The sequence below is a fragment of the Homarus americanus genome, unplaced genomic scaffold (assembly GCF_018991925.1).
Source record: "Homarus americanus isolate GMGI-L3 unplaced genomic scaffold, GMGI_Hamer_2.0 scaffold16430, whole genome shotgun sequence".
Lineage (NCBI taxonomy): Eukaryota > Metazoa > Arthropoda > Malacostraca > Decapoda > Nephropidae > Homarus > Homarus americanus.
This window is the reverse complement of record NW_024729259.1, coordinates 8496537-8524352: the sequence shown is the minus strand read 5'-3', so window position 1 is coordinate 8524352 and position 27816 is coordinate 8496537. Positions and strand designations below refer to the sequence as shown.

Genomic DNA, 27816 nt, shown 5'->3' with positions numbered 1-27816 from the left:
ACCTGCAGCCTTTTAAAGTACCTGGAGATGCCTGGGTAAGTGGTGGTGGTGTTGGGAGTGGTGGTGTGGTGGTGTTGGGAGTGGTGGAGAGGGTGTGGTGGTGTTGGGAGTGGTGGAGAGGGTGTGGTGGTGTTGGGAGTGGTGGAGAGGGTGTGGTGGTGTTGGGAGTGGTGGAGAGGGTGTGGTGGTGTTGGGAGTGGTGGAGAGGGTGTGGTGGTGTTGGGAGTGGTGGAGAGGGTATGGTGGCATTAGTGTCAAACTTGGTGGAGTCATAGTGGAAGACCGAGCTGTATACAGAGAAACAGTTGACGTGATTTAGAGACGGCAGGTGTGGGAAAGGTAAGCTTTCACGTGTGTGTGTGTGTAAGGACGGCAGGTAAGCTTTCACATGTGTGTGTTGGTGGACGTTGTTTAGGGAAGACAGTTGTGGGAGAGTTGGACTGTCACGTGTGTGTGTGGGGGGGGGCGTAATGTAGAGAAGTATGGGGAAACACAAACTTTCATGTGGGTGTGTGTGTGTGGGCGGGGTGATGGGCGTGGCGGCGGGCCAGCAGCACCACTAACACTGAGGAGCGACGTCGGGAGGCTGCCTCAACCCTGACTCCCGGGAGTAGTGCACCACACACACACTCACACAGGTTCTGCTCCTACTGTCGCTACCACTGCCACCGCCGGCGCCACGTTCTCCGGACCTGACCCACCCTCACCCTGTGCCACACCCGGTCTCAACTCTCACGTACACCACAACTAGTGAGAAAATATTAACTTGTCGTGATTAATTTGTACAGAAGGCAGTTGTGTGTTCAAAGTGACTCTTCAATGTGGTATTGAAGAACAAAATCATGGAAGGATTCGTTTCATATTTTTTGTAGTGTACTTAGTGGTGTGGTACTAGTGACAGGTGTTGGTGAAGGAAATTTGCTGACAATTGTGTGGTGGTGGAGAGTAGAGCTGGTGTACCCGCCATGTGGCCCTGAGTTCCCCCTCCCTCAGTGTACAGTGGTCACCGCCTGTATGAACTCGCCCACCTCACCCTATCCCATGTCGCCGGATAGTGTGAGTGTGGTGCACTGAGAAACGCCCGAGTGATTGTTTTTGTCCGTTTGTGTTGAACCTTGTAGCGTGGTGATGGTGTCTAGTGGTGGACCAGTCTGCTTGTTTGTCTTGGTGATCCCGTGAGAGCTGTACAGTAGGCTTGGTGATGTGTGACACCCCAGTACTCTCTCTACATCCTTGACACATTTAATCCTAATGATCCGTGGCTCGTGTTGGTGATCCGTGACTCTTACCGTGTTGGTGATCCGTGACACTGGAGTCCTGTACAGCCGTGATACATCCTACAGTCGCAGTAACCCTTGACTCCGGTGTTTCTTTGAGTGAGAAGCCAGGAAGGCGGCAGTGTGGGTTACCCTGTGTAGGAGATTATGGTGGTGCCCTCTCCTCTCACTTCCTGCCTATGGTGGTGAGTCAGCGGCGGACGTCACAGTAACCCACCGGACCTCCCCCGACACTGTAGTATATCAACACTTAACAAGACGAGGGCTGGGGCGACACATGAAGGGAGGTGTGTTGGGTGAGTGTGAGGGAGGAGATCTCACACACAGCTGCTCACCGCCATGAGGGTGCCAACGCCCCGTCGTCCCATCGGTAAGTTGAATGCAGGGTTAAATGTAATCGTGAATTGAGGGTGTGTGTTGTACATACCCGGAGGCTGTGTAGACGATGGTTAACGCCGCGCTCCGGTTTCTCATCACCCATAAATTCCCCGTAATTACCCCTTTGGGATTTAGTTAAATGGCCCTTGCTTGGGTGGGCGCGAGGGGTTGATTTAGCATATCTGGGCTCGTGCTCGGCGCCCCTGTACATTGAGACCCCCCCCCCCCTTCCCGAGTCTTGTTGACATGGTCTTTCACCTATTCTGAGGCTCTTCTTAGAACTGCCTGCAAGATAGTGAGGTATTTTCTTTCTCCCGGATAATACACAGCTCAGGTCTGGCTTTATGTAGGTGAGAGACGAGGAGGCGCGTGTAAATGTGAAGGTTGAAGTTCGTTTACTCAAGGTTGAGGCACACACACACACACACACACACACACACACACACACACACACACACGGACGCCTTGAAGCTGTTTCTCGCCAGCGGTATTTTTGTGCTGGTGTGTTTGATTAGTAACACACACCGCCGCTGCCGCTAGCCACTCTCCTAAAGTTCACCTCTGTCTTGTGTGCACTTGTTGTGTTTTCACCTGTCTACACCTCAAGGCAGGGTCTCGTCTCAACCATCAACATCTCTCTGACGTTAAATCAGCATACTTGTATCAGGTGAGGGCACTAATTACGGTATTATAGGAAGAAAGAGTAGTGCGCAGGTAGAATGTTCAGCCTCAGCTCAGCACCAATGAGAGCAACGTGTTGGGTAAGTCGCCTCGCCTCACCTCCGACATTACATTGTGGAGCTTCAACAAGGTCTCCGCCACACGTGTCCAAATGTCGAGTGTTATTAGCAGCAAAATTCTTGACTAAATTACATGGATCACCTGAAGAATCTCCACCCCAGCTTATTTCACCTAAAGATTAACTACTCTAACCGTTTTTTGTGGGGTGAGGTTAGGTTAGGTTAGAATGAGTAGGTAAAATAAACTAGGTTGAAGGTTCATCAGGTGAGCCGTGTGTGTGTGTGATGCTGAAAAAAATTACAACCTGTACAAGGAAAATATATGATAAGTTGCCAGAATGTCTAGATTTTATTAACCCCCTCTTCCCCACCCTCCCCCCTCTTCCCCTTCCTTCTCCCTCTTCCCCTCCTCATTAAAGTACACAGAAGAACCACCGCAGATTTAAGATGTCGTCTGTATGTACTAAGAGACTGACATTATAGGTTACCTGAGGGTGTAGATTCACACACACACACACACAGTAAATATACATCATGAGTCAAGTAAGTCAAATAGCAGGTTTGTCTCCATGAAGTAACTGTGTGGTGGGGCAGGGGCAGAGCTGTGGTCTGCAGGGCTGGACGAGGTCGGGTGGGGTGGGGCGGGGCAGGGGCTGGACGAGGTCGGGTGGGGCAGGGCTGGGGTGGGGGTGGGGCAGGGAGGCTGTACAGGTCAGGTGGGGTGGGGCGGGGCAGGGCTGGACAGGAGGTCGGGTGGGGTGGGGCAGGGCTGGACAGGTCAGGTGGGGTGGGGCAGGGGCAGGGCTGGACGAGGTCAGGTGGGGTGGGGCGGGGCAGGGCTGGACGAGGTCGGGTGGGGTGGGGCAGGACTGGACGAGGTGATGTGGGGTGGGGTGGGGTGGGAGGAGAGGCATGTCCAGGAACCAGCTGAGAAATGTCAACACACTGGCGACACAAAGTTTACGGGGACTGAGGACACTCTTACCCTGGGAGTGTGTTGTGTTGTGTGTGGTGGCCCGTAGGTCGAGTGTGTGTGATTGTCATGTATCTACTCCCACACTTACCTGTTTTAGCTCGATGAAGTCTAATAACAGTTAAGACTCCATAAGATAAATATTTCCAAGCATCATGTAAGACTTCTACCTTAACACAGAAATACAGAGAAAAATCCTCAGTAATGCACTTCGGTTGAGTCCAGAAGTAGCCCCATAACCGGTCTTCAATACAGCACAGGAGGTCAAAACACACACACACACACACACACACACACACACACACACACACACACACCGTTAAGTCAATTTAATTTCTCGTTTTCTATGATATTCGGTCAGGACCATATTTTGGACTTTCCGTAATTGCCTAGATGTTCAGTAACGAGACCCCCCCCCCCTACAGCCCAAAAGTCCAGTACCGTACCCCGTCCTCTCCTTTCCTCCTACCATAGTAAAGAGGTCCATTGTCTGTAGATCACAATTTTTATAAGTCTCAAGTAAGTGGGAACAAGTCCAATCTCTTGTCGAGTCTCCTGTGCAGTCTAGCAAGTCCAACATGTACTAAGCCTCTTCATGCATTTATAAGTCCCACAACTACGAGGTTCAACATCTGCAGAATATCCCCCACACAATGACAAGTCCAATACAAACAAAACCCTTCCTGCTACATGTACGAGCCTGACAGACAGACAGACAGACAGTAGACATATCGACCTCCCAGTTCACACGTGTTAATTCTATTCATGGAGGTGTATGTGTGTGTAGGAGAGGTAATAACAAGGGCGGGTCCTGGGGTGGTTTGGACCCCTCTTTTCATCAGAAAATTCCAATACTTTTTATTTAATGCAGTATTGTACCCAGACATTTTTTTGAATAGTAAAAAGTAAGTGTAAGGTTTGATAACTCCTCTGTGTTTATAATTTCTGTTATATTTAAAATTTTGGTTTAAAGAAGAAAAACCTGTAAGGATGCTGGCAGGAATGGACCAGTCAGTCAGCCTCTTGCCCCCCAAGGATGATACAATTATGATTCATATATTATGACTGATCTCTCTCTCTCTCTCTCTCTCTCTTTCTCTCTCTCTCTCTCTCTCTCTCTCTCTCTCTCTCTCTCTCTCTCTCTCTCTCTCTCTTCTCTCTCTCTCTCTCTCTCTCTCTCTCTCTCTCTCTCTCTCTCTCTCTCTCTCTCTCTCTCTCTCTCTCTCTCTCTCTCTCTCTCTCTCTCTCTCTCTCTCTCTCTCTCTCTCTCTCTCTCTCTCTCTCTCTCTCTCTCTCTCTCTCTCTCTCTCTCTCTCTCTCTCTCTCTCTCTCTCTCTCTCTCTCTCTCTCTCTCTCTCTCTCTCTCTCTCTCTCTCTCTCTCTCTCTCTCTCTCTCTCTCTCTCTCTCTCTCTCTCTCTCTCTCTCTCTCTCTCTCTCTCTCTCTCTCTCTCTCTCTCTCTCTCTCTCTCTCTCTCTCTCTCTCTCTCTCTCTCTCTCTCTCTCTCTCTCTCTCTCTCTCTCTCTCTCTCTCTCTCTCTCTCTCTCTCTCTCTCTCTCTCTCTCTCTCTCTCTCTCTCTCTCTCTCTCTCTCTCTCTCTCTCTCTCTCTCTCTCTCTCTCTCTCTCTCTCTCTCTCTCTCTCTCTCTCTCTCTCTCTCTCTCTCTCTCTCTCTCTCTCTCTCTCTCTCTCTCTCTCTCTCTCTCTCTCTCTCTCTCTCTCTCTCTCTCTCTCTCTCTCTCTCTCTCTCTCTCTCTCTCTCTCAATTTTTTTTTTTTTTTGAGCTATAAGTGTAGGTACAGCATATGCTGTACTGTATATATTTCAGTCAAACCGTGTAATCAATCATTTCAAGAAATGACTGAATTGTTTTTACTTAAATAGCAAATAGCATTATTCTCTGTTATAACCCCTTTCTCTGATGTTTCTGTACCTTTAATCTATTACACAGTGGAGTGGGAGGTGAAAAATAATGATAGATTCCTGTACTACAGTATTGTACAGTACACTGCTTAGGTTTGTTATCTTCAGAAACTTATGTGTAGTGTTTGTTGCAGGTGAACAGGTTCGCGTCCTGAGCTACAACAAGTCTGGGGAGTGGTGTGAAGCCCACGCTGGATCAGGGGAAGTAGGCTGGGTCCCGTCCAACTATATCACTCCTGTCAACTCGCTGGAGAAACATTCCTGGTACCATGGTCCCATATCCAGAAATACTGCCGAGTATCTCCTGTCCTCGGGTATCAACGGTTCCTTTCTCGTGCGGGAGTCTGAGAGTTCCCCCGGACAGAGATCCATCTCTCTCAGATATAACGGCCGTGTCTATCACTACAGAATCAACGAGGATGAGAATTCTAAGGTAAACAGTTTATAAACAATTCATTATTTGACATTTTGTTTTCCTCAGGTTAAGTTTTGTTTTTACAGGTACAGTACTGTATTTTTAATACTACCTGTAATGTTAAAGCCCAGTTGTATGGAATTACTGTAGTGTACAGTAGTTTACTATAAATTCAGGCTTTGGCAAAGAGATTTCAAAATTCAACATAGATTTACTGGATCAAGCGCTATTCGTGTAAAATACAGTATACTTGTAGTCTGCCTTTGCGCGGTCAATTGAACCCGTGGAGGTCCGCGTAAATCGAGAAACGCGTAAATGAAATAACAGAACATATGGGATTAATTGAAATAGAGACTGGGCCAACTCCCAAACTCCACTTTTTCCGACACAATACGTACGTTGTAGTAAAAATAACATCTTAATTTTATGATGGTATGCACACACAATTAATATTTAAGAGAAATATCAATAATATTAGGTTTTTTAACACTTACGTTAGTAGAAAAGATGGCTGGGCACAAGGGGATGGGGGGTTGGTTCCAAGGCAGAGGGCAGATTATTGGCCCTCACCTGTATCACTTGTATCAATTGTATCACTATCCACCACAGAGGCTTGCAGGGCCTCTTTGTCAAACCCCTCAAAGTTCATATCCTCACTATCACTATCACTGACTTGGGCTGGCTGTGGTGGGTGACGGGTGAAGAACTCGGTAATGTTTTGATGATTGGGCGACTTTGTGTGCACCCTGCCCGCGCCGCTTCCCGCGTAAATGACCAAATTTACCTCGTAATTAAAGCATTTACATTCTGGCAAGGCACCGCGTAAATGACCAAACGTGTAAACAAAATCCGCGTAAATGCAGACTATACTGACAATAGGTACAATTTATGTTTTACAAGGACACCTAAATGTGTAGTGGTACCATTATTGCTGCCCCAGAGTCATATTTAAGTGAAAATACAGTACAGGGCTGTGCTGTACTGTACAGTATACAATATGTATTTTATAAGCGACAGAGATCAATAAATTCATCCACAAAATTTTAGTCATTGTCAGTATGGTATTTGGGTTTCAATCCTTATGTTAACTTTCTTCCTGTACAGCTGTATGTGTCATCAGAGTTCCGGTTCAACACTTTAGCAGAATTAGTACACCATCACTCCCAGCATGCCGATGGGCTCATCACTCAGTTGCTTTACCCAGCTCCTAAAAGAAATAAACCGACCGTGTTTGGACTCACACCAGGTACTGTATATGATCATGTTAATTCTGTGACTTCTGTTGTGGGAAGCAGAATCTTTATTTTATTTTTTTCCTTTCCATTAACCCCTTCACTGTGGGTACGTCACTTTTAATACTTTATTCAGCACAGATGAGATCCCTTCCACAAGTAGTTAAAAGATCAACACTGTACAGTACTGGATATAAAACTTTGCAAACAGCAGTGAAGAATGTTTATTGTGCAGCATAAAGCATTGCTGATGATTCTTCTTGATTGTTGTACTGTAATCATGTGTCAGCTTTAGTTAAGACTGAATTGATAGTTTTTGTTAGTTAAAATAACTCCCACTCTTTATTAAGGACCTTTACATCTACACTTGACCTGTTTAATAGATGCATCAGAAAGCAGTTCACCAAATCTTTCAGTATTTAGAATAACCAATCTGAGATGTCCCTAAGTTAGTGTTTATTACCATCATTAGGATTTTTGGGGATCCATTTAGTTGTTCATCTATACTGCATGTATCTTATGTATGTAATACTAAGATTTTTTTCTCCTAACTTTATGATTGTAACATAAAGTGTGATAAAGAGTCTCAAGATATAACAGTACATGTGCGGTATTAGATGTTGATGATCTTGCCATTTTGAAAATATCGCAAGAATTGAGTGCAAGATACATTTTAAGATCATGTGGCAAGAACGTTTTATATTTTTATGATAATTTCCTTGGGAGCTTTTACCAGGATCTTCTTAGTGTTGGTAGGGTGGGGGAGGGAGGGGGTTCTTTTATGCACTTAATGAGCTGCTCCTTTCTATTTGTTTCACAAATTCTTTAAATTAATTGCTTAGTTATTCAGAAATTACGATTTAGTAAGGTCTCAAGGCATTTTTAGAAGGATACTGTGTTAGTATGTAATGTTGATTGAAAAATGCAGGGATGGTTTGTTTCCTCTTTCCTTTTGTTTACTGTACTATGTTCATGAAGGTTTTAATGCTTATGTGATTATATTTCACTTTGTAGAGCCAGATGAATGGGAAATTGAGAGAACAGACATAGCAATGAAGCACAAGCTGGGTGGCGGGCAGTATGGGGATGTGTACGAAGCAGTCTGGAAAAGATATAACATCTGTGTTGCCGTCAAGACTCTCAAGGTATGTAGAAGTGTTACTACGTCTCAGTATTTGAAGTGCTTCCTGGTGAATCCTATACAGTGCACTTTTTGTATTGAGTTTTTATTCTGGATGTGTTGCAGTACATTACCAAGTGATGTACAGTCACCCACAAAAGTGCTGTCGCCTCTACTCCTGAATCACAAACCCTGAAATTCAGACTCGTGAATCCGAAGCATTTATGGACACAATAATGGATCAATGTCTACTGCTTCGGGTTCACGAGTCTGAATTTCAGGGTTCGTGGTTCAGGAATAGAGGCAACAGGACTTTCGTGGGTGACTTTACATAATAGCTTCTGAAAATTTGAGTACACCATTATTGAGTTTGTTTTCCTGATCTCTGTTTATGAATTTAGTGACGTTACATAAAGCATGATATTGAAATAAATAATGCAATTTTAGCTTTTAGGATATATTAAGGACATAAATGTAATATTTGTTAATAATTTTCATAATTGCAGGAGGACACCATGGCTCTGAAAGATTTCTTGGAAGAAGCAGGTATCATGAAGGCCATGAAGCATCCTAACTTGGTGCAGCTGTTGGGTGTATGCACAAGGGAACCTCCCTTTTATATAGTGACAGAATTCATGACTCGTGGAAACCTCCTTGACTACCTACGTGTGTGTAGCCATGATGAAGTTAATGAAGTAGTTCTTCTCTACATGGCCACTCAAGTTGCTGCAGCTATGGAGTATCTGGAGGAGCGAAACTTTATACACAGGTAATGGTTGGTTCTTGTGTGTGTGAGAGAGGTGGTGGGTGAGGGAGCTAGAGGCAAATGCTAAGAGTGAGCCACACTGACAGGAAATGAAATGAAGAAGTACCTAAGATTAGCAAAATCTTCAAGAGAATGACTTGGAATGTACAAAAAAAAAAAAAAATTGATAACTTTTGGTCATATAATTATGGATGACAAGATATTAACAAATGTTAATGGGCAAGTTGAGGGTAGGAAGGCCAATGAAAGGCAGAAACTGGAATGGATGAATGAAAGTAAAAATGAGTCTCCAGAGAGATAAAAATACTTAGAAGATTGGTAAATTCAGCCCAAGAACATTTAGAGTGGAGGACTGTGGTCACCAACCTTCAGATATGAGGACAGTACAGGTGCTCTGATTGATTGAATACATTTCCTTATTTTCATTAAATTTCTTAATTGTGTTTAACCATATTAAGATGTTTTGCATTTCTCTGTGTAAATAAAGTATTTATTAATTTGACTTTGGTTTCTACAGAGACCTGGCAGCTAGAAATTGTTTAGTTGGTGAGAACCACTTAGTAAAAGTAGCAGACTTTGGGTTGGCGCGACTCATGAGGGACGACACCTACACTGCCCATGCTGGAGCCAAGTTTCCTATCAAGTGGACAGCACCAGAGGGCCTTGCATATAATAAATTCTCCACAAAGGCATGATTTCATTCAATATTTAATGTTGAAAAAGTAGATTCAAGTACGGTATTTATCTGAATTTTTTTTTATTTGTTTCATTTCTTAAGAATTGGTATGTAATGATATATTTATGTCCAGTATAGTGTACAGGACTTTTCCTTCTTCCTTTGATGTGGACATTAATTTGATTGAATCCTCAGTTTTTATGAAAGTTGTTTTTACCCTGAACTTCCTTTACAGGGCAGAATCTTATCTAGTTTGGTTCCTGTGAACAACTTGGACATTGTCTGGAACTATAAACTCTATGAGCTGTTTTTCATAACAGTATTTTAAATTTTCAGTCTGATGTATGGGCTTTTGGCATCCTGCTGTGGGAGTTTGCAACCTATGGAGTATCTCCATACCCAGGGGTGGACCTCACCAACGTCTACCATTTGTTGGAGTCTGGTTACAGGTAACTATTACTGTACAGTACAGTACTCTGATAATGTATTAGTCTATTTTACTGACAAGTATGAATACTGTAGTATGTTGATATACTGTATACTCTACAGTATGAAGCATACAGTGCAGTATGTTGCTGTACTGTACTTTATTATTCATGAGATTTCCTACATTTAGCTCCAGGAAATCTGGTCTCCTTATTCTTGAGGCAATATTCATACAGCCTGTAATTTATTTCTTTGGGATGCAGAGAACTGATTGTTCTTTCATCCAGTACTGTACATATGCTATCTCGTACGCTGATGGAACATGGCATCTGTGTCATAGCACAGTACAGTAAGGTGCTACTGTAACATCAAAGTTCATGTGCAGTTATTATTAAGCCTGGAATTACAGTAATTCTCATAACTTTTTTTATTACTATTCAGTTGGCTGTAGTTTCTATGATAAATAGATATTAAAAAATTATAAATGATATTCAATTTCAATTTCAATTTCAATTGTTTATTCCTTGATAGAGGAAGCGGGATCCTAGTGCTGTCACTAGGTACCCCTGTACAATGACACCAGAAGCATCTGGCAAGTGTGACAAGTATATACAGTACAGTGAACCCTCACTTTACGCGGTTAATTCAACCCACAGGATACCGTGGAAAGTGAGAAACGCGTACAGTGAACAACATAACATATGGGATTAATTGAAATAGAGACCGGGCCGACCCCCCAAACTCCACTTTTTGACGACACACAACTATGTTGTAGTAAAAATAACTTCTTAATTTTATGATGGTATGCACACACAATTAATAATTAAGAGAAATATCAATAATATTAGGTTTTTTAACACTTACATTAGGAGAAAAGATGGCTGGGCACACGGGGATGGGGGGTTGGTTCCGAGGCAGAGGGCAGATTATTGGCCCTCACCTGTATCAATTGTATCACTATCCACCACAGAGGCTTGCAGGGCCTCTTTGTCAAACCCCTCAAAGTCTATATAAGTCCATATCCTCACTATAATTATCACTATCACTGACTTGGGCCGCCTGTGGTGGGTGGCGGGTGAAGAACTCGGTAATGTTTTGATGACTGGGCGACCTTGTGCGCACCCTGCTCGCACCGCTTACACAACATTGCGGATGGCGGGAGGTTTGGATCCAAAAATGGCGCAGCTCGCCAGCCGCTCTCCACGTAAAGGGGTACACGCACCGCGGAATGTGAGCATTCCGGTTTCGGCAGGGTACCGCGTAAACGTGGAAACGCGGAATGTGGGACCGCGTAAAGCGAGGGTTGACTGTATAAATATTATAAAGGGGTTTACTAAAGCCTAAGGAAGAAGGATATTCCTTTAACACATAATCAATGTTATTTACCCTAAATGATATTTTAATATTTATTACATGATGGTTGTCAAGGCATTAGAATATTCTTCCACCTTTTGGTACAACATTCCATAACCTACTAAATACTGTTCGATGAATGATTGTTCACCACTGTTAACCTGCAAAAGTTCTCACCATCAGAATGCCATGTATTGTACTACCAAATTTTACATGACAGAGAAATAAACAGTATCCCTAAACTGTTTGATGCACTTCATAGATTTTACATCAGTTTTTACTTTCATCGTGATATCCTACCATTATGCACATTGACTTTCTCCAAGGATTTGAGATTGAGGAGTTCTAGGTTACCAGTTGAAGGATTTGTACTTAATACATTAGCAGTAGATGGTAAAACACATGGGAGTTATATAAAGAATTTAAGCAAGTTTAAAAAGGAGATCAGTTGTCCTCTCAAGGGCTATTGAAGCCACTTTCTATGCTGTGAAGATGATAGAAATATTCTGCATTGATACAGTTTTTGAATTTTTGTAAATATGATTATTTTATTATTTTTAGGATGGACTGTCCTCAAGGCTGCCCGGTACGTGTGTATGAACTTATGAAACAGTGTTGGCTGTGGAACCCAGCTGATCGTCCAACGTTCTCCCACATCCACCATGCATTAGAGACAATGTTCCAAGAGACATCCATTACTGAGGGTATGTAAAACTAGTCCACATGTGATATATCTTACAGTACAGTAAGTCCTTATTATTAGTGGAGTTTAGGTTCCAGGAAATGGTGTGAATAAGCAAAACTGCGAATATCAACTTATACTATCATAGTGCACTATAGTACTGTATACCTGTACTGTGTGTGAGAAACTTAAGTTACCCATACTGCTTACATTTGTATGTAGACATTTGGAACTTAATGAAATGTACCTGTACTGTACAGCAGGTTGAAGTCTGGTTACTGAATTAAAGGGAGATCATCAGGATCAATGTTGGAAGAAAGTGATGCAGTGGTGGTTGGTGGAGAGGCAGGTGGTGCAGCAGCAGTGGCTGACCAAGGAGGTGAGAGAGATGAATCAGCTGGGCAAGTGGCTTGCTTTTCTTGAGAAACATCATGATTGGCAGTTGTTTCTTCTTGGCTTTGAGTTCTCTAAACATTTTTATGGAAGGGTTGTGGTCAACAATGAAATCAATTACCACCTTCACATGTCAAAATTGTTAAATTCTAAAATTTCTCCCTCTTCATTTTCCTTGACACTTTTTCCCATCTCTTCCAAGTCATGTTCTGTCAGTTCCTCTCCCTACCCATCAATCAGCTCTTCCACATCTTCTCTGACCATTTCCACGAACCCTTCACCACCCAATTGATGGACAGCACTTGCAATGTCATTCACATCCTTTTCTATGGTTCTATGGACTGGAATTCTTGGAAGTTCTTAATACACTCAGGCCACAGGGTTTGGCAACATGCATTCACAGTCTGAATTTATCTCGTCCAATGATTGGTGATGCAGTCTGCAATGCTGTACTTCTTGCAACACTTGCGAACATCAAGGTCAGGGTCGGTGTCTATGGCACTGTGGATACAACCAAAAGAGTGGCTGGAGTAATACGCCTTGAAGGTGTGTAGTACACCCTGATCAAGAGGCTGAATAAGAGCAGTAGTGTTAGGGGGTAGGAACACCAACTCTACACTTGGATGGGTAAACTGCAAACATTCTGGGTGGCGTGGTGCATTGTCTATGATTAATCGCACCTTGAATTCCATCATCTGGGAAGCAAAATACTTTTCCATTTTTGGGATGAGGTATCTATGGAACCAATCCAGGAATGCTTGCACAGTTACCCATGTCTTTTTATCAAACTGCCAAAAAACAGGCCAAAGGGTCTTGTTTTTTCCTTTTAAAGCCCTAGGGTTTGCTGAGTGGTAGAGTAAGCCAGGCTTGATCATGTGTCCAACATCATTGCCACAAAAGATGAGTGTCATTCTGTCTTTGGCTGACTTCAGCCCTGGGGCCTGCCTCCCCTGCTTGTTAAAGTAGGTTCTACCAGGCATCTTTTTCCAATATACACCAGCCATTTCACACAAAAAACACTGAACTTTTGAGAACAACACAAAAGATGCTGTAGTGCAGACAATGATTAAGCACAAACAAGGGAGAGGAGACGGTCTGGGCATGTGGGGATGATCCGCAGTGCTCCCACAGAGGCTCATGAGCTAGCCACCATCTGCTTACCGTGAATGGTAAACCCGCGAATAACAAGGATTTACTGTGTTTAAATTGAATGCTAACTTTAAGATATCAAAGACATATGCTAAGTAAAGCCTTGATGTGGAAGAGAAGAGTCATATTATAGCAGTGAGAATGAGAGATTAACAGGTGACGGAAGGGAGAGTCTGTTTTGGTTCTTCATTTAATTTCTTTCTGAGATTAAATTGTAAATTAATGTTTATAGAAGTGGAACAACAGTTAGCAGCTGGAGGAGGAAGAAAGGTGAGAGGGTCATCCTCTAGCACACACCAGCAGTGGAATGAAGAGCAGCTCCCCACAAGCCCTCGAACATCCTCTGCCAGGCAGTAAGTTGTCCCACATACAACCTCCCTTCCCTCCTCCCCCTTGTAATTACAGGTTGGTAATTCATAATGGAAAATCGTATATTACTCCTATCTTTTATTATTCGCCTTTAAAAATCTTTACATAGTTCAGAAAGTCTCTGATGTTTGGTAACTTAATGTCAAGATCATTTGAAGCATCAGAAATTATACATTTTGTGATATCTTTATAATTTCGACAAGTTTAACAATAACTTGTTGTTTTAAGGAGAAGCAACAAGAACAAGCATAACATAATGGACGAAGGCAGCAGCCCTAACCTACCAAGAGACGTCCGGACAGGCCAGGGTATTCTCTCTTCTCGGTCCACGGTGGTTCAGCTGAGACGCACTACCAACAAGAAGGGCAAACAGGCACCAGCACCTCCCAAGAGAACAAGGTGAAATAATAGGAATTAAATTTACAGGACTTTAAAGAATGATCCTTTACTGCTGCAGGTCCATAACACATACATTACTTATGTAAATATGTTTCGGAAGTCACTTATTAACTTGTGAACTAAGTCTCATTATGGAAGAGACTTTGTGAATGATTAACAGCTTGATGGTCTTGGTTTGAATATTTAGAATCTGAAAATGATGCCAGTCTATTTAGTGTTGTTGCTGAGTAAGTGTATGGTTCCTGTCATAAAAATATGGTATAGAAAATTTTACATCGTTTTTTCTTTCTACAGTTCGTTCCGAGACAGCACCTGTACGGACCAAGACCTCCCTGCTGGAATGGCTGGAGATGAGCTCAATGAATTCAATGGTATAGACAAAATCTTTGAAGGTACCACGTCTTTCGTCCCTGTCTCTTCTCTGCCTTTATGCTTTGTTTCTGCCAACTCAAACTTGCCTGAAGTGGAAGGTTTTAGAAAATGTTTGCCTTGAATGATCTAGTTGCAGATTTTAGAAATTGTAAACAATTAGAGTATTGGTTTATTGTGATAGAGTTAAGATAGGCTTCATGTTTACAGTACTGAATGGTTATGACCAAGGTCACTGTTATGAGTTATGATGAAATTCTTATTAAAGAAAATTGTTTTGCACAGGATTAGTATGGTATATCAGCAAGGCTGTACAGTGCATAACCTTTTCAACAAATATTGTACTGTATATATAGTACATGATAGGTTAATATGAATTCAGTGGGGTTGAACTGTGTATGTAAATCATTTATCAGTAAAAATAAAAGAGAAACCTGAGATATTGACCATCATTAGCCACGCTGGCAAGATGAAACATTCCGTACTACCACTTGATTTTATCGTATTACCACTTGATAAATCTATTACAGTCAATGACCTGTTATAATTTTTATCCATCACTACTACTAAACACTTCCTAACAAAACAGGCAAGTTCCTTGAGCTTCTGGTGTTAGTTTGTGGCCTCCTGCTCTCTGCTTCCTTTCTCACTATTCCCTACCTGAGTTTGTTGTGCACAGGTATATACTCTACCTCATTAATCCTAACCACACTTATGGTGCTCTTTCCTGAAACCTAACTCAAATATTTTTAATTATATAAAAGAGAAAGAAGCCACAAAATTTGGTTATATTGATGAGTTACAGTTTTTAATGTAGAAACTATATACAGTACTGTACTGTATATATATATCTGGGAACCTTTAATTTGATTTATTCACAATTGTACAGTATGTGACTGAGGAGTTTAAGGTCATTTATTGCCTCATTATCTGTCTTTATTTTATACTTGTGAGCTCTTGGTCTGATGATGATGATGTTGGTCACCTTTTTGTTGGTCATGAATTTTCAGTTTAGTTATTCAGTCACAACAAAATACTGCCCTTGTTTTGAACTTTGAGTTAGTGCAAGATTCCATTTTAAAGTCAGTAAATATTGAATGACTGACATTGAATGAAGAAGAGTCTGTGTTGCTCTTGACTCCAGCCACATTAAGAAGCATTATATAGAAGTGAATGAGATTATGTCAATGTTAACTTTTTGAACTGAGATAAAATTTTATTATGCTACTTTGCATTGTGTAAATTGATATACTGTACGGTAATAATTTACATGGGGCCTAGACAGTACAGTAACCATCTCACTTAGTTTTATGAGTGGTAATATACCCTGTAAACTTTTGCTCAAGTGTGGGATTAAGCCCAGCTCCTCAAGTTGGGAATTTAGGGAGTTGCTATAATGTATATGCATGTGATTATTTCTTTATCTTTTCTGTGTAATTGTAATTGTATCATCTTGGATGAGAAACAAGTTATAGTCTGTTATACATTGTTTGCTGATTAACATTTTGATAGTACAGTAGAATGCTTTATGCAGTATTACTGGCTTGTATAGTTTCATGTAAAATATTTGTATTATTTGATTTTTTACTGCATTAATCAGCCCATTGAATGGTTTGACATTCTTTATTTTTACTAATAAATATTCATTAGTTAGTTAGTTAGACACAGTATTTATAGCATGATTTAATTGACTGAATTTTTGCCTGAAGGATGACCGAGAGAGAGGCAAGACAAAATCATGAGGATATTGAAAGTAAATTTTGAAAGATGGTGTTTGTGGATGATTCGCTTATATTTACCAAGTATGATAGAAATGTTAATTCATTTGATAAAGTATACAGTACAGTACAGTATACAGTACTATACTGTAGGCAAATGTTAAAAATGAAATGTTATAAAGAGCACGGTATAAATTTCTTGTTGAAGAGTGGTAAGGTAAATAGAACTCATGTCCTTGTATATCAGGGGCAGATCCAGGAATATCAAAGGGGGGGGGGCCAAGGTGAGGGAACATGGCAAGCAAAGTGAGCCCACCCAGCTGGGTGATCTGTAGTATGATTGGCTTGTATTGGGAATATATGTTAGTTATTTTTGGTGTTTAATACATAGAAAAAAACTTGGATAGTGCTGCAAGAAATGCCAGGATTCTTGCACATTCTTTGTACAGTTTTAACTATAGCCCTCAAGTGCATGTGCTGCATGCTGTAGATTTTTATGAATTAAAATTATGTGGTTTTCTGATAGTGCACCATAGTCAGTCATGGTGTTAATATGATACAGTGGTCAGTGGATAAGATATCTCACTGCATCACAGAGTTTAAATTTATTTTCAAGTTAAAAAAAAAAAATTGTTGACAGTCAGGCAGCCTGACTGCCAACCTTGGTGGTCCGGGTTCAAATCCTGGCACTCATAGGTGAAAATTTTTAATTTATGGTAACTTATGTGTTACCATTGATGATAGATAGTTTACAATGTAGAAATAAGAGAAACAAATAAGTTAAGCTTATAAATACTGAACTGTACTTTGGAGATAATGGTGGTTGCATGTGATGGTTGAGAGAGCAGCCAGCTGTTGTATGTGACAGGCAGTTGCATTTCTGTCATTATTTTTGAGTTTTAAAGATTGTTCTTATTTTCTTGCTAGTTATAGAAACACCAGAAGGCTGCATTGGGCCCTTAGGAGAATGTATAAACACAGTATTGAGTCTTAGTGTAGTGAGAGTCACTTGGTCACTCTTACTGCTTCTGCCTCTTTGTGCATCCAAGATGATGGGCACAATATTCTTTACCTGTGATGCACCGAGTCACTAGTGAGTTTGCCTCACTGACGTGGCTGTGTTGTATAGGAATTTTGCTCTGCAGTATGAATGGTAGTCACATATACAAGGCATGATACAATCATAATGCTCACTGTGGGATGATGCATTATGGGGATTTGTTGTTCTTAATTTATATAGAGGGAAAGAAAATGGCTTAAAAGATGGACAGACATAGTGAACGAGTTATTGTTGTCTGAGAGTATATCATGTAAGGGTGGTTGGAGATTGAAAATGAGTGGAGTGATATACACAATGGATGCTTTCTATATGTGATGGCAGAAGAGTGAATATATATCTGAGACTCATGTAGTGACCCCAGCTTGAAGTGCCAGATGAAGATATGTAAAGCTGGCATGGGTAATCCGTGGCTCGGACCATGTGTTTGTGCGGCCGTGGAGTGATTGAGAAATTCTATTTAATGTGGCCTGCAGTTCAGGTAGATACAGCCAGTTTATGCAGATTAAAGCAATATGTCTTGATAAAATAATCTTCACACACAATTTGTTACCGCTTCATCACCTAAGAGTAAGTAACTATGAAAATGTAACAGTGAAATAAGTATACTACAGTATATCGTCAAAAATAAATTTTTTTTAACTTGTGTAAGTTTACGGACCAAGTTCGGCGCAGTCTGTTTGATGGATTAGCTGGTAGCAATGTGGCAGTGGGTCATTTGGGAATTAGCTAAGGTGGGGTAAGTCCAAGTGGGGTGACAGGCAGTGGTCACACAGAGTTTAAATAATTAAGTACTTCCAAAATAACACTAAAACACCTAAATCTCACCTCGGAACCCATAGTTGGCCTGTAATTAGTATTGAAATAATGTAATTAAAATCGTCCAAGCATCATTACAACCACTAATTACCCCACAATCGATTCTTGGACCATAGATTTGGAATCAGCATGCTCGGGAGTACTTATACAGTACTGAGATTTAAAAAAAAATCTAATGTCAGTGTTAATCTTGGCATTTGAGGAACGATTTTCTGAGGGGCACATTTTCCGGAAAATTACGAGAAAATTCCTGGGATGGGGAAGCCATATTCCGGGTTTGAGAGATGAAAATCAGGCGCATTTCTGGAAATTCCGAGAAAATGTTTTCGGTACCCGGAAAATTCCAGGGATGAGGGATATTTTTCCAGGTTCGAGAGATGATGTAATGGGCAATTTCTAGAACCTCTCAGAACATTTTTCTGTTACCCGGAAAATTCCGGGGATGAGGGATTTTTTTCCAGCTTTGAGAGAGTCTCATAAGTAAGACAAATGCTGTAACTGTAGGGAAAATCTACTTATTTACAGACTGCTTCACTCATCATCTGTTAAATGCCAAGAAACGTTAACATATTGCAATACTTAAACAAATATTTTGATGGATTTGCTTCATAAATGAGAAAAAGATTGTGATTGTAAACTGAACATATCGTAAGGTGGATGTAGCACTAAACTGTTATACTGTCCGTGCTAATACAATATTAACATGACTTTTGGGTTAGGTAGGATATAAATTTTGGTGGGTTGGCCCACAGAAAAATACCTAAATTGTAAAGCATCCCATGATTGAGAAAAGGCTGCCCATGCCTGATGTAAAGTATTGTAGGTACAGGTTGTACCTCTCTAGTCCGGCATTCTGTGGTCCGGAAACTCCCGTGGTCCGGAACGATTTTAGTTTGTCCAACAGGTAGATAGGCAGCTTTTTTTTTTTTTCTTATCTGAATTATTATTATTATTACAGGAGTATTAAATTTTTGCCCCTCAGGCCCCAATGTGGGTCAGTGACCTATGCCCGGGTGGGCTAATCCCCTTAAAAAAAAAAGCCGCGGGAAATTAAGGTTTGTTTACATCCGGCAGTTCGGCTGCTCTCTCTCTCTCTCTCTGCTTGTCTATACAGAGTACAACATTTAACCCTTCAATATATATGAGCAGTAAATAAGTGTTGCTTTCATATTCTTATGTAGAGTAATGACGATATGTTTTCACATGTGTGCACTTACATACGCGCAGTCTCACTTTTTTTTACCATTAATGGTTAGCTACTTATATTGTTCCATTTATTAACATTAAATAACATTACAGGTACTTCAAACAACCATATTAATTTTTTTACATTAATTTTACTACAGCTAAAATCAGGGTCTTATTTTCTTCAGTTTTATATGTAGAACCAATCAGTCACTGGTTTCGTAAGCTTTAACATAAACAATGCCGGCAGCCGTCTCGTCTCCTCTAATATTCGACGTATTATTAATAATAAATTGTATTGTTAATTTTGCACACACACACATTAATTCAATAAAAACAAATTCAGAAACATTTATTAAAATATATATGAACAGTAAATAAGTGTTGCTTTCATATTCTTATGTAAAGTATTGACAATATGTTTTCACGTGTGCGCATGCGCACTTACATACGCGATCTCTCTTTTTTCTTTACTATTATCGTTAGCTACTTCTATTGTTCAATTTATTAATATTAAATATCATTACTTAAAACAACCATATTGCGATGAAATTCCGGAGGTGGAACTGATATTTAAGGGAAAGGAAGAAGAGAAATTAAAGAATATCACTATCAGAAAAGAGGATGTTCTTAAGAAGATAAATAAACTAAAGAACACAAAATCCCCAGGGCCGGATGAAATTTTTCCTCGAGTCTTAAAAGAGTGTAGGGAACAGATTAGCGGACCCCTCGTAAACTTATTTACAAAATCATTAGACACTGGAGTTGTGCCAGAGTTGTGGAAACAGGCGAATGTAGTACCCATATTCAAAAAGGGAGACAGAGCATCAGCGTCAAATTACCGGCCGATCAGTTTGACGTCAGTAGTGGGGAAATTTCTTGAATCAATTATAGCAGATAGCATCCGATCGCATCTAGAGAAAAGCAAATTAATCTACGACTCTCAACATGGGTTTACAAAGGGAAAATCTTGTCTAACAAATCTGCTAACGTTTTTTAGGAAAGTCTTCGAGGTAGTAGATAATGACGAAAATTACGATGTTATTTACTTAGACTTTAGCAAAGCATTTGAAAGTACGCATCAGAGGCTTCTGAGAAAAATTAAGGCTCATGGTATCGAGGGGAAAGTTTTAAATTGGATAAAATCATGGCTCACCGATAGAACGCAGAGGGTCAGCGTAGATGGTGTTAAATCTGAGTGGGGCCTGTGTAACCAGTAGGGTTCCCCAGGGTCAGTACTGGGCCCACTCTTGTTCATAACCTATATAAACGATCTAGATACTGGGGTCAGCAGTGACATAAGCAAGTTTGCGGATGACACCAAAATAGGGCGGCAGATTAATTCAGGGCAGGATGCAAATGCACTACAGGAGGATTTAAATAAACTGCAGGAGTGGTCAGAGAAATGGCAAATGAAAGTCAACACCAGCAAGTGCAACGTACTTAGTATTGGTAGAACAAATACTGTCAACGTATACAGCCTTAACAACATCAACCTAGAGAAGTCGACTTTAAAGAGACCTAGGATACTTGTAAGCCCGGACCCCATGCCTAGGAAAAACAGTGCGTTAATGTTCGAACTAAGGCAAACAGAGAGTATTGGGTTTATATTCAGGGAAGTAAGTAATAAGAGCAGAGGTCTTATTGCAACTATATCTTGCGTCGCTATTTCAGGCCGCACCTCGATTATGCGGTTCAGTTCTTGTGCCCCTATTATAGAATGGATATAAATTCACTAGAGTCGGTGCAGCGAAGAATGACAAAAATGATTCCGGGACTTAGAAACCTTCCATATCAGGATAGGTTAAAGAAACTTAACTTGCATTCCTTAGAAAGACGAAGAGTGCGGGGAGATATGATAGAAGTATTCAAGTGGGTGAAAGGAATCAATAAAGGGGATATAGATAAAGTTCTTATAATATCCGAGCAGGATAGGACTTGGAGCAACGGATTCAAGTTGGATAAGTTTAGGTTTAGGAGGGAGATAGAAAGAAACTGTTTCACAAATAGGGTGGTGGACGAGTGGAACAAGCTTAGCAACTTTGTAGTAAGTCGGAACTCTGGAAATTTTCAAGGAGGCTAGATAGATTCATGGATGATGAGAGTGGTAGTAACTCTCGACAGGAGTTGCATGCACAGGCCAACCGCCTATTGCAGACTCCTTATGTTCTTATGTTCTTATGTAATTTTACAGCTACAACCAAGGTCTTATTTTCTTCAGTTTTATATGTAGAACCAGTCAGTCACTGGCATATAATCAACAATGCTGTGTCATTTCCTCGTGTGTTTTAATATTCTCACGATTATTAATGAATTGTATTGCTCATTTTGCACATAAACATTAATTCAATAAAAAGACATTCAGTAATAAACAATAATGAATCTTTTGTACATAAGAGAAATGACGCTGTTTACACGATTATACGCTCGTCTGCACGTTGGCAGGCCGTTCAAACCCGTCAAATTTTTTTTAATTTATTTTTTGTGTTCCAATAAAATACGTTAAGAATTAAAACTTCCTTGAGAAGCTACTATAACATTTAACCCTTCAATATGTCTTCAAGAGACCATGATGCAGAGAAAGTGGTGCTAGTGCTTCCAAGCATAAGCACAAGTCACTATCTATCCAGGATAAGGGTGAATTTCCATGGTCCGCATCCATGGTCCGGCACCGGTCAGGTCCCGAGGTTGCCGGACTAGAGAGGTACAACCTGTATAATATAGTAGTCATTGTTAAAGTATGATACTAGGATAGGAGACTTATTATTTACATATTTTTGTGTTTCATCTTATGACCGCACACGTACTGTAGGTGTAAATTAAAGGATTATAGGATAGAGTGATGTATACTAATATTATATAAGCATCAACATCTTTCAGAGAACTACATGTTGAACAAGTCATACATCTGTGTCAGGAAGCATAGATAAGGTTAATATAATGCAGTAAAAAGGTAATACGAGGGAATTATTTTTTTTTCACGGCTGCTTAGCTGATACTGGTGGTAAATACTGCTCTTAAGATGATATTAATGGTATTTACAGGAATCCAGAAGGACTTGGCTGACTTAGCAAGCAGCAATGATGCTGAGAGTGAGAGTGAACTTCCGAGAGGACACCTGACACTGAAGACTCTGGTGCTCAGTCTCTGCCTGCTACCCAGGGCCTTACATCCACACACTCTACCTTTAGGGCAGATCCTCCACACCTTCAGTCCTTTAGGTCAGCAAAGGATATATTAGTGTTCAATTAAGATCAGTGTTCCTCTAATTTTTTGATTAATGAATAAATTAGCTTATCAGGGCTTCCACTGGAAGTAACAAACAGTTATGTGTTACACACACACACACACACACACTGTACCTGGTTCACACAATTCTTCAAGTCAGTCAAGTAATGGTAGTAAATTTCTGGCTTAACAATATATTTTTTCTTAGATTAATAGATAAGCTCAGGCTTATGGTAGGTGACCTTGTCTGAGGACTCAAGGACCCCTTAGTAAGTTCCCTAGTAATTGGCTTTGGTCTTTGTTAAAAAAATATATATCTATATTTCAGGATCAGTCCTTCACTAGGTACTCTTTCTTGTTAAAGCCAAGTTACAGTGTAAAATTTTCAACATATGTTTCAGATGCAGATGTAGGTCTTCCATTTTCATATTTTTGAGGAGAGTCAGGAAGTGATGTTTGTATAGTTATGCAAATGTCAGTCTGGTAAATTGAATACAGAAAACTATATACAAGTACAAAATATAGATAAAATGAAGATATTTCCCTTTAATTGTACATGTCATGGGCACTGTGATAAAAGAACCTTTTATTTCAGACAAAAATCTACAGCTGGACTACGTGATCCTAAGGTTAGCAGTGACAGATTAAGACGTGGAAGAATGGAGAAAGCCGAGAGTCAGAGTGGTACAGGTGGAGGGAGGCACCTCACTGTTGCTGCATTGGAAGTTCATAATGTAAAGAGGGCCATTAACCGCTATGGTACATTGCCAAAGGGTGCCAGAATTGGAGCATACCTCGAATCTCTCCGACAGAGTGGTCTCTCTCAAGGTGTACCTCCTTCTGATGATCATGTTCAGTCATCGGAACAACAGGAGGACCAACAGGAACAAGGACAACAAGAGGAACAGGGAGATCAGGAGGAAAGCAAAGAGACAGTAGACAAAAATACAGCTTCCATGATTCGTAGTAACTCGACACAGAGTGGATTCCCACCTCAATCGCCCTTAATATCACGACTGAGTCCTCGGCTTCAGCCTCTTCGGTCAGACAAGGTAATAAGAGCCTAGTCTGGCTGATTTGGAGTTTCCACCGCCTCAGTAGACCTCCCTCCTCCGCCGGATGACTTCATGGAAGACTCTCAGTCTGCAACTATGGAATTTCCACCTCCGCCCGGGTCAGACCGGTGGTTGGGAACTTCTTCACCTGAGGCTCGTCGACGATTGGTCCAAAAGCCTATCCCATCACCCAGAGCAAGGCGGAAGACAGATTATTCCAGTGTTAGTCCTCAGAAATTACCAACTCAAACAACACAAGATAATCAACCGACTGCAGCTGAAGGTTCAGAGTCTCCTCAAGCAGAACGAGCGACTCTAAGTATCACTCGTCGTAGGCTGCGAGACACGGATGCAGACAAGCCTCCAGTTAGAGCTAAGCCAAATCTTGATACAAGTCTTGATGGTGATACAAGTGAAGGCAGTCCAGCTTCAAGATTTGGAGTTAGCTTAAGACACAGGGATCAGTCCTCGGCTCCTGTGAAAGCTTTAAGTCCAATGAAAACCTCTCTCCACGACCTGGCATTGGCAGTGCAAAGATTAAAGTGAAGTCTAGTTACCTTGCCAAAAGTCCCGGCTCATCATCGGCTGAAACAGAAGGGTTGCAAACCCCCTCCTCTCCTGTTGGAGATGGTGGACAAACCCCTTCCTCTCCAGCAGCAGTTGATGGGAGTCCTCCTTCAGTCGATGCTGCATCACTTGCTTCTCGTGATGGTAGCATAGAGGAGCTCTCATCAGAGGAACCAAAGGTAGTACTAGGACTAGGGATAAATCATGAAGTTAAAGAGCCTTGAACTTAAGTTAGTGTCTGAGTTGAAGGAGGTTGAAGATAAGAAAGAGCAAAGTCCAGATCCTGTTCCAATTGGGGAAACTTCACCGGATAGTCAGAAGAATCCAGCAGTGCAGCTAGTCTCAGAGTTATTTGAAAGTTTACGCCATAAGGGTAATAAAATAGGTGAAGGTCCTCATTTGGATAATGGTAATACAGCTAATAATGAACTCTCTGTAAAATCTGAATTAGAAAATACTAATGTAAGAGACAGTAGTAATCAGATAGGTTTCAAAGCAAGTTTAAAAAAAGTTAAAAGTCCATTTGAAAGAAGTAATTCTGAAAAAGAACAAAGGAAAATTAATTTCAAAGCTCAACTTAGGAAAACAGACACTATGAAAGGTGTGGAAGATAGTTGTAATACTGATAATGATCCTCACAGTACTTTGATGGATTTTCGAGCTCAGCTTAGAAAGACAAATGTTGCAAAAGAGAATGAGTTGGCTGCCAAAACACCTGAGGAGGACATTTCTCCTGGGGAGCAACAAGAAAATGGTGTGCAAATGTTAAGTGAAGTTATTAAAAAAAGTGACAACAGTGGTAAGAATGAACAGAGCTGTGACTCTGGAATAAAGAGTGTAATGAGTGAAAGTATAACAAGTATTCCAGTGAAAAGCGAGACAGTTTACAAGGTGAGAAGCGAGACAGTGTTCAGAGTGATACAAAAAGTGAGTGAAGATGAGGATGCCAAACGTTTTAGCTCAAGTAGCATAAGTAGTTTAAAGAAGTTGTGGGAGAAGCAGGATTCTGACAAACTAGCCAAGTCTGATCCTAATCAAACTAGTCCCAAATATGCTCCATGTATATATAAGCGGCCAGAATTGCCAAAGTTACCGAAGAGTGAGAAGGACACAAACGCTGATACTCAACTTCCAAACAAGACCCCAGAAGATGAAGGAAAAATTGCCAACTAGAACGAAGGATGTGGCCTCCTACCAGTGGTAATGAAGCAGAGCCTAAACTCTCTGATGGAAAACCCTCAGTTCCTGTTAAACCAGTGGTGAAAAGCTTCAAGTTGCCTCCACCTCCTGCAGGAGTAAAGCCCCCTCCACCAAAACCAGCAGGTATATATGCCACTCCTTCAATAATTAGGCCACCTTCTGTACCAGTTATCTCAGTAAAAAAGGATGGTAAAGATGCTGAGAACAGAGATACCAAGCTGTTGAAAGAGACTCCTCATGCTGTATCAAGCAATCCTCCTCCTAGTATGACATCATCTGGTGGCACTATTCCAAGTGACAGTGTGAGTGGATCTTCCAGCAGCAGTACTGAAAAGGCTGGTCTGATGGAACAAGGTCATGCCGTGGAGGCCTCTGTAGCAAACTTACGATCTGAGACCTCCACTGCTACTGTTGCTGCGTGTATTCAGGCAGCTCAGAAAAGTCAGGGTTTCACCGTGCTTGTGGGGATTACATGGATAACATTCCACCTCAGAGTCGGTTCCATATGCGAGAACTGCTGACTCGCTTGGAGTTACAGACAAGGCAGCTACGTTCAGCTGGTGGACGCTCAATTGAACACAATGAAAAGCTTTTTTTGGAAATAGAACACCATAAGAGATGTTACCAATACAATACAACGTTAGTTTACTTACCTGTGTACAGTACATTATGAAATGGGCTGAGATTTATTGCTAGTGTTACCATGACAAAATTTTGAAAGAAATTGATTGTTCATGTTATTCTCATTAACTGAAAAGGAATATCTGCTCATTAGTTCAAGTAAAGGAATCAATATTAAATAAAAGAGCAGGGTTAAATATGCACCGTGTCATGTTATAGATGTTCATGCATGTCACTCGGCATCACACTTACTAGCGTTGATTCTCAGTCTCTGTGCATACGACAATACTCGTGCATTTAAATTGTATACAGTACATGTTTGATGAAAAAAATAAAAATAAATTCTAAATCTTTCACTACAGACATAATCTGTTCGGACATTTATTCATTTTGAGACAAGTTTGATCATTTGATAACGACTGCTCACTACGTTACAGGAACTTAAACTATTCCACTGAAGTGTTCTGTGTTTGCCAGTATGTAGGCCATTATATTCCATGTAAAAATATGAATGAGAGTTGAGTGCTTGTGATGTTGCCAACTGGTGCTGGCCTCTAACTCTGTTTCCTAACTACACCAAGAGTAGGAACAAGAAAGATCCAGCTTTGAAAATTTTTGTACATTATTGTAAACAGCTAGTTTAATAGGTAGCTTTTTGCATGCAGAACAACTTTGGTGTGTTAATTCTAATCAAAACAGAAAAAAGTACGATATTATTCGAAGATGGCAACGTAAAATTTAAAAAAAATTATGGTGGGTGCTTTTGTAGCCTTGGTTGGTGGCCAATTGATTTATGAAGCCGTGGCTTTGTTATTGTATCTCCACCCTGTAAAACTCTCACTGGTGTCTGCATACAGCTGTCAAGTTTGTTGCTATTTTATATGAATGCTAGTCTTGTGATTTATTGTATATCTGAAGGTCAGCAATGTGCAGTTGTCTGAGCCGTCATATTCTGAAGAAGAAAATAAATGGATTAACAACGCCTATAATTATGTGTGTGTTATGGGTGCTTCTGTCCATTGATCTGTTCCTGGGGATGTGTTTTATGATCTTTTATTATATGTTATTTTGATAGCCTTCATAACTTTTTATCCCTGTAATGCTTTCTTTCTATTTTCTTGTGTCATCGGCTTATTGTAAACTGTATGTCTGTCTCGACTCTTATCTGTGCTATATATTGAAATATTTTAAATTAATATGCGAGTTAAATTACATATTGTATCTGATGCTGAATACAGATTCATGATTATTTACTATAGCACAAGTACATCACTATGATTTTTTTTCTGACATACAAATTGTTTAGGACAGTATTTATTTTAACAGTAAAATTTAATTCAGAGACTTGGTGTCATATTCATTTTATCTTTTTGTGATACTGTATAGTAATGTTTTGTTTTGTTAACTCTTGTGTGAGTGTGCATCAGTTTAGAAAATAAATGACTTTAATAAGTAATGGCAGGCTAACTAGCTGATGATGTAATAAATGACTTAAGTGTTCTTACGTATCTGGTTGACATTGGTGCAGCTCACAGGTGCAGTTGGGTAGGAAATGATCCCTCTTCTTGCACGACCGGTGCAGTATTGTGCCGAATTTCCTTCCTGTCAGATTCTGATTGAGACGTGGGCCATAGGATCAGACCTCAGCCAACTGCACCAGTATGTATAAACACTAAAATATATGTAGATTAGCAGAAAGTTATGGAGTGTAATCTCACTTGGCTAGAG

General features: G+C 40.7%; 2 protein-coding genes across 3 annotated transcripts; both read left to right on the top strand.

Moving 5' to 3' along the window:
- Positions 1–603: 603 nt before the first annotated feature.
- Positions 604–23591, top strand: LOC121866516 (tyrosine-protein kinase ABL1-like). Of its 2 annotated transcripts, none has more exons than XM_042366277.1 (13): positions 604–1647; positions 5424–5722; positions 6809–6950; positions 7951–8081; positions 8563–8825; positions 9340–9511; positions 9835–9947; positions 11839–11981; positions 13734–13854; positions 14099–14269; positions 14564–14661; positions 22462–22638; positions 23241–23591. In XM_042366277.1, exons 1-13 carry the CDS (start codon positions 1617–1619, stop codon positions 23291–23293), a joined length of 1914 nt encoding a protein of 637 aa, XP_042222211.1. In that variant the 5' UTR covers positions 604–1616; the 3' UTR covers positions 23294–23591. The 2 variants fall into 2 exon arrangements, with proteins under 2 accessions (XP_042222211.1, XP_042222212.1); XM_042366278.1 differs by having other exon boundaries at positions 605–1647; positions 14564–14640.
- LOC121866560 (tyrosine-protein kinase Abl-like) lies at positions 23305–27432 on the top strand. Its single transcript, XM_042366327.1, is given in 4 exon segments — positions 23305–23580; positions 23708–23738; positions 23741–24169; positions 24172–27432. Coding segments are annotated over 4 exon segments (1056 nt in total). The 3' UTR covers positions 24492–27432.
- The last annotated feature ends 384 nt before the right edge of the window (positions 27433–27816 follow it).

Bases quoted from the DNA above. Each gene is read 5' to 3' on its own strand.
- LOC121866516 (XM_042366277.1), top strand. From the start codon at position 1,617: ATGAGGGTGCCAACGCCCCGTCGTCCCATCG. The intron at 8,826-9,339 runs GTAATGGTTGGT...TGGTTTCTACAG, and splicing joins GAGCGAAACTTTATACACAG to AGACCTGGCAGCTAGAAATT. The intron at 22,639-23,240 runs GTCAGCAAAGGA...CTTTTATTTCAG, and splicing joins CCACACCTTCAGTCCTTTAG to ACAAAAATCTACAGCTGGAC.